Source organism: Stylophora pistillata, chromosome 14 (assembly GCF_964205215.1).
Source record: "Stylophora pistillata chromosome 14, jaStyPist1.2, whole genome shotgun sequence".
In the NCBI taxonomy this organism is placed as follows: Eukaryota; Metazoa; Cnidaria; class Anthozoa; order Scleractinia; family Pocilloporidae; genus Stylophora; species Stylophora pistillata.
This window is the reverse complement of record NC_142532.1, coordinates 12,157,184-12,164,878: the sequence shown is the minus strand read 5'-3', so window position 1 is coordinate 12,164,878 and position 7,695 is coordinate 12,157,184. Positions and strand designations below refer to the sequence as shown.

At 39.0% G+C, this 7,695-nt stretch overlaps 1 protein-coding gene across 1 annotated transcript in view; it reads right to left on the bottom strand.

The window, feature by feature from the left end:
- Positions 1-6,599, bottom strand: part of LOC148716584 (uncharacterized) — a 13,300-nt gene extending 6,701 nt beyond the window's left edge. Inside the window, exon 1 of the mRNA XM_088744604.1 lies at positions 4,715-6,599. Within this exon, the coding sequence (XP_088600730.1) occupies positions 4,715-6,023 (1,309 nt within the window). The 5' untranslated portion in view covers positions 6,024-6,599. The remainder of the gene's footprint in view (positions 1-4,714) is intronic.
- Between the last annotated feature and the right edge of the window lie 1,096 nt (positions 6,600-7,695).

Here is a 7,695-nt window from a genome sequence, read left to right as displayed (position 1 = left end):
TTTCACTTTTAACTATCTCCATGGATATCTTGTAGAAAATCCCATGCAAATCCTTATAAATCGATATGCAAATTGTGTTCCTTGTGTGGTTCTTAAAGAGAGCTTGGGCCGCCTGTGAGTTTATGAGTAGATTTTACCACATATTTCGTTGTTATTCGAACAAAAATGTACGCTTCCTTCACATCAGCTTTACCTAAATCCATTTCTGCTATAACAGCGACGTGAAAGCGATGATCTATTTCCAAAATCGTTTACTCTGAACGTCGAAACAACCTTTCGTCATTTATTTCCTTCTAGCAAGTTGCACTGTTTGCCCGTCGTGGCGATTCCAGAATTCTTTCCGCAAACAGAAGGATCCGATTACTGGCAACTCATTCATTCAAATTTATGATAAAAAGGCTTACACGGACTGTTTACATGTAAGACGGCAGAAAAACAAGTTTCCGAATTTGGTTTTTCGGGGCAAAATGTAAGTTATTATACTATTTATTTATGTTAGTTCAGAAGGTGATACATTGAAAAGTAATATCTTTTTTCCGAATAAATCTAAGTACTAATAGCTTTTTTACAATGGCCCACTAATTGCGTTACCCCGCTGATATAACGAAGCAGCCTCCTTCGTAGAAATGAGCCTCTTTGGATACACAAAACTCTAAAAGTGAGTTGAACAGCAGACTAGGACGTGACATGGTGTCCGTCGTTGACTTGTCGATGACTGAAGTAAGTTCTAAATACATGCTATTAGCTATTCGTATCACGGCCTTCGTTCTGAGTTGCCAAGACATCACGTGATCTTATGGTGGGGTGTAAATTGTTGTCCCAAAAGCGAAAAAAAAAAAGAAAAAACAATTAGAAATTTTAGAATGACAGCTCTTTTTGGAGACAGCACCACTCAACTCCAGACGAAATGAAATTATGACGAAATTCGAGTATATTACTTCATAACCACTGTTAAACCAGACCCCAGCGTACGCGACAACCTCCTTGATTAAAGAGCGACTCTTGGAGCGAAGAAAAGGTTTGAAATTGATCCAGCCCGGTTTGAAGATAATACCTCAGACTAGTACAATAACCATTCTTGGTCTCACGTTTCAGCCGAACTGCAAATTCAGTACTCACCTAAAAGAAAAGTTAGGTAAAGCTAATAAAGGGTTATACGTTATCAGATGCCTCCGCAAGGAAGGATGTAGCCAAGCAGAAGTAGATGTTTTATTTAATTCCATTGTCCTACCTAATATCACTTATGCTCTATCTGTGCATGGGGCCTCTGAGTCAGAGCTAACTATAGCCCAGCAGTTTTTAGATCGTTGTTTTAAACGTAAATACATATCTAAGAAATTAGTGATAGGTGACTTACTTAAAACGCAAGATCACAAAATTTGTCGCAAGGTTTCAACTATCCTGAGCCATCCTCTTAGAGCCTACTTCCCTGAGACCAAGATCACGAAGTATAATTTGAGAAATAAATCCCCTGTCATGCCCGCTATTCGCACAAACCGTTTTAAGAATACATTTTTTAATAGAATTGTTTTTAAGTATAATGTAGCTTTGTGAAAGTGTACTTCCTGTATTAGATGTAACATAAGATATGTAATTTTATCTTTTGAACAATAAAGACACACAGACACACAGAATCTTTCAACTATCGAGCTGAGAAAAACAAGTGAAAAATACATGTCTTTTGCCCTTCAAGCCCTATGAAATGACATCACTGTAAAACATCCATTATCAGATATACACTTGGCAAGTAAATCTTGTCAGCCTCATCCCAGAAAGTTGAATAAAAAGCTATCAAGTTACCCGGCAAAAACACGCAAATGCAAGTGACAAGTGCGTGTGGTAATTCTTGTAAACCACACGCAAGACAGAAAGATTAAATTTCGACATTTGTGGTCTGATTTAATCCTCAATTTTCGACCATTACATGGTTCATATCTTTGGTAGTCAGGTTAAGATTGAAAAGGTGGAAATAACAATATAAGTCCTTAAAAAAATGTTCATTTCCCATGGAAAAAAAAGAAAAGAGAGAGGAGGCTTGTCTGTCCTGGATGAAATGATGTGCAGTCTTCAATGGGTCGGAGAAAACGTACTCTATTTCTGAATGACATAGATTTTTTTTTTCAACTTCCCGCCATGTCTATTTTCCATCTCTCAATTCCAGACTCTTTAGACGTCGTTGACTACGCCCGGCTGTCGCAAAATTGTATAAGACAATCTGTGCCGCTTTATTTCTGAAGTCCAAAGTTCGCGTTGATCCCGGTTCTTCACCTTAAATTTCATCGCTGGCTGGGTAAGTTCACAATGGAACGACAAAGAAAACGAGACACCAAATGGAGGAAGAATATTATGTAAACAAATGTTCAACTCTCCTTCGTCAGTGTTTGGAATAGACATGAATGGGCTTTTATTTTTATTTGTAAAATTCTAAACACAACAGATATAAAACGTTGAAACACTTTCTGCTCGGTTTCCAAACCGAAACAAGATAGCTTGAGGCCGAAAAAAATATTAAACAATTAACAATTGGTTCATGCTTTAGCGTGCACTATCGAGTTATGGAGCACGCGGGAAGTTTGGAGAGCACGAAAGAAGCGTAAGAGTTGCCCGAGGCGATAGCCGAGGGCAACTCTAGCTTCTTGAGTGCTCTCCAAACTTCCCACGTGCTCCATAACTCGATAGTGCACAGCTGAAAGCATGAACCAATTGTTTTAGAACATAGCCGGTGGAATTGTGCATCAAATGCGACGCGAAAAACGGACAACAATATCAGTTGAAGCGAATCGTGACGGAGCTGATGCCGAGTCTCCTTTTCCTTTGTTTTTCTCTTTTTCTGCCTCATTTAAGAACTCTAGCCCATGGGAAAAGGTCGAAACATTGTCTTCGTTTTCGGAATAGCAGGCCGAGTTTCTGTTTGTATCCATTATTGTCGCGAAATGTATTATTTTTCCCCGCACTAGCAATGGCCGCTCGCGCGAAAAAAAATTTTTTCTGGGGAAGTCGGATTTGCTGACGCTATCAGCGTGCACTATCGGGATTTTGAGCACGCTCACGTATAATGAATTTGATTGCGCGACTCTGCTAGCTATGTTCTAAATTAAATTAGAGATAGTCATCGATGATTATATTAATGATAATAAAAATAGAATTTAGGGAAATTCAATTCAATTTAGGCGTTTATTTGTTTACTTAGACCAGCGTCTAAGCAAGGAGTACCGGCCAAAACACTGTTGGAGTGCTTGAATAGGTCATGTGTTATTACAGTAGAAGCAACTGAAAATATATGAAAAATACATTATTCTACAAACAGCCCACGAGAATACTTAAACTTATCAGGTAATAGTTGTTATCTCAATGTAACACGAAATTCGCGTGACAAATTTACAAGGAAATGATTAGTAGCTAGAGGGGTGAATTAACAATCAGATCTTGGAAGTTAACGGGTCAACACAAGCGCAAAGTAGTCCTAATTTAACAGGGGAAAGGCGTCAACGTAAGAATATAAGATTTAGCATATTCGATAAAAATGTGTAAATGCTCAGAAAAAAAGTCTAATGTCGAAGGTTTGTTGACATAATTACGTTATTATCAAGACAACGATTATTTTTCTGATAGCAAGATCTTGTAGAGATAAACAAATTACAGAAAAGCATCAAACAACGACCTTAGCTTGGCACTTGGCTCCAACCATAGCGGCTTGTGCAAGATACGTTCAAATGGGCTAAAGCTAAGGGTCAAGGATGTGATCCCCAATGAATGGTACTCGTACGCATGAAAATTAGCGGTGGACCTCCCGAGAAAGAGCAATTTTTTTTTCATCAACAAACTCATCTGTTATCAACTACTTTGCATGAAGTTACCTCTTGTAACCAAAAATCATATCTTGTAAGACTTAAAAAACGTGAGAGGAAAAATGGGATACTGCGAGACAGAACTTTGTTTATTATTTTACACAAAAAAACTAACAGTTTGTCTCGACATGATTAATACGTGCCAATTAAGTGGTTTTTCTCCCAGACATAACAAACGTGGGTTTTTACACACGCCCCCCCCCTCGTAGTTCATGTCAAACTTGAAGAGCTCTGACTTAAACTTACGTTTATGTTAATCCACTTGAATTGCCTCGCTCCCTTTATGTGGCTCTGTTGAAGCTTTGATGGTTGTAACGCCACCAAATGCTAACTGATCGAATAGAAAATCAGTCCGAAGTGGTACCATTGAATTTTTTATGAAATGGTCGAACCACGAAAACAATGATTACTACTGCTCTTGCAAAGATTAGAGATATTTTTATTTCTACAAGGTAATTAAAACTTGACTGAAATATAAAAGGGATTCTGACAAGACCACACCACCTAAACCATCTGACAGTTACATTTAAAAAAACGTTTACTTTTACTTGATCGAAGAATGAATATGTTTCTATTCTAGACTAAAAGATCGCACATCTTTTGGGGAAATAAATGGAGAGTTATTGAGTGCCTTGAATTTGAACGACAGTTTTGAAGTTCAAATAAGACTCACTTACGACTGCGTCATCAATATTGCCAAGCTTGTTTTTATTTTATTTTTTTAATAATCTAGCGCAAGCTATGATGATATATCACAAATGATATCATGTAAATGACGGCTAATATTACAAAATAGAGTTCTAATGTTCCAGCTGAAAGGCTAGTCTTTCTGATGTTAGACTGGCTCTGGTAGAAGCAAAAGATTTAGAGATTGTTTATGAACCCTTGTGTGCAGGATTTCTTGCCTCCAGCCTTTGGAAAATTTTTGCATCTCATTTTCTTGGGCCAACGAACGCGATTCAAGCGTATAAAGGGAGCGCAGCCTCTCCTCGCTTGTTTGCAAGTTGACCGACATGGAGGAAGTGGGTCTGTGACTTTCGGTGGACATTCAGGAGCATACATGGAGCAAAGAAAGCGCTTCAGATCTGGCGAACACTTAGACCCAAATAGCGGCCTGAACTGTTGCAAATCAACGGCATCTTCCTCTTTGATGCTTGGCAGTGAGGTATAGTTGTAGCCAATACCTTGGCAGAAAGGTATTTTGATCTTCTCACATTTCTTTGTAGCGGCCAAAGTTTCCGTTGGAAGATCAGCGACCAGAGGAAGAGGTGATGCTGTAGTTGAAACTGCCATGCGTCCTATGCACACCTTGTTGCCAAATTTCGGAAACATTTCGCATTTCATTTGCTTTGGCCACAAAAACCCGTACCGACGCATAAGAGGCTCACAACCTTCCTTTGCCCGTATACAAAGCGAACGACATGGTGGAATTTCTTTGTTAAAATTCGGCTGACATATAGGAGCATACATGGAGCACAGAAAGACCCTTAAATCTGGTGAACACTTGACTTTAACCAGCGGCCAGAATTGACGAACTTCATCTGCCGCTTCTTTCTGTGTTCTGTGGTTAAACATGTTTGGCATGTAAGTGAAGTTGTAGCCGATGCTCTGACACATAGGTATCTCAGTCATCCTCTCACATTTTCTAACAGGGGATGTTTTCGTGGGAAGAACAGCCACCGGATGAGTTCCATTCGCCACAATTCTGTTTCCTGCAATGCATGGCTTTTTTCCACCGAGTTCAGGAAACGTTTTGCATTTTATACGTTTAGGCCACGAAGAGCCGTACTGACGCAGAAAACGTGCACAACCTTTTCTCACCCGCTCACAAAGCGACCGACATGGTGGAACTTCTGTTTTGACATTTGGCTGGCAGGCAGGAGCATACATAGCACAGAGGAAGACTTTCAGATCTGTCGAACATTTTATCTCAACCAGCGGCCAGAATTGATGAACTTCAAGCTCTGCCTCTTCCTGTGTGAGGTTGAATATGTTTGGCACGTAAGTGAAGGTGTAGCCAAGTCCTTGGCACATAGGTATTTTGAGCTTTTCACATTTTCCTATCTTGCCAGAAACGCTGGAGAACGCACTCAAAACCAGCAAGACTGTGAGAACGAAGCAATGAATGTCAGCCATCGCAATGTGAGAGCGTTGCCGATGTCTGACCCAATTCATTTATGTACGTAATTCTTGTGAAAATCGTGATAAAATGTTTATCGTAGCTCAAGCTTTCATTTATGACCTCGTCTGGACTGTTCAACTCTTGCGATTAGCTAAACGAGATTTACTGTAGATAGTGGATTTGATTACTGAGCCTTGTGGCTTTACGCAAAACTTTACTGGCTACATTCTATTTCAATTAATTTTGCGTTACAGTGAGATAGAACCCCACTAGACGTCTTTTAAATACCTTTTTGCCGAGGAAAATGAAATTCAAGTTGAAACCATAATTAGGTGAGCGCTTGTTACCTTATGAACAACAAGCCACAGTCGCCAATTCAACGTTTTATAGATTAACCCTTTTCATGTCAATGTCGGTCGAGCGCCATTCATCATTTTAGCTTTTGATCAACTTCCGGCAAAGTTTTTCCTGCCTTTTCCCCAAGTTCAAAAACGTTTTCAGGATCAAGACAGCAAAATCAGCTCCAGACTCTTTAGGTGTTCCATGCAGTGATCATTAATGGTTTTTATCGCTCTATTGCCGGCCTGTGTACTTCGCGTGAGTTGATCTCGATTCTTCGCTTAAAATTTCTCGAAAGTTTCTAGGATTACGCAAAAAAAATTTCGACAGGCATGAGCTTAACGTTTTTAACACACCCGTATCATCTGAAGAATCTGAAATATTACCTCCGAGTCAATTACATTTAAATGGAGGAAAAAGCGAAGGAAATGAGATAATAACATATGGGTTAGAATATTACCTCCTACCGGTCATTTCGTGTATGCATTATCTAACGGGAAGTATTATGTTCTTTGGTATTAAAAAATGTTTTTATTTGTTCATCAAGACTGGGTAATAAAATGACTGAGACTAATCTGTGCTTTCTATAGGAATATTCCTTATTTTGTGCTCGGCAGTTACGTAAACAAATAGGGACGTAAACAAATAGGGTTTACGCAAAGCTGCAGGGTTTTATTTTTCAAAACAAAAATTGAAGTGGGCACAGGATGTAAACACTTTTACTAGGGGTAAGGTTACTTCAGGATACAGCGAAAATTGCGTGAACTGAAAGGATTACAGGAGGAGTGTGATCGCCGCCTGCAAAAGAGGCTCGTAGTGTCAAAAGTCTACCACCTCTACTTTTATCCCTGCCCTTGTCAGACTATGTTATAAAACTACTTTCAAGGACTTTACCTATCTTGCCGCTCCTTTCGTGTAAGTAAAATATGTGAACCCACCTAGATTAGCTAGCTACCTGTGGGCATGTCCAATTTGTTAAAATAGTCATTAGAAATTAGAATAAATAAAGGTTGTTGTTGTTGTTGTTGAACAAAATAAGTAAGATAATTAATTTGAAGTGAAGGATTTGTTCCACTCAAGGAGAGACTTAAGACATTAATTTACTTAATTAAGCAACACTTTCAAGCACCCTTAATCCGTCATGGTGGTCTTGTCTCATATTAACACTTTCTAGGCTTAATGGAATTAACGCAAAGCAACGGAAGATACCGCTACCTCTGATCTTAGAATTTATAAGCAATATAAGCGGATAAAAATGTTGTAGTGCTCGAAATTTTCGAAGGAGATTACCTGTAACTGAAATGGGAGACAGTGGAACTTTAGACATGTTGCTGTTCCAGGAAAGATTTGCAGATGATTTACTGTAATTGGTGTCAGAGATTTAAG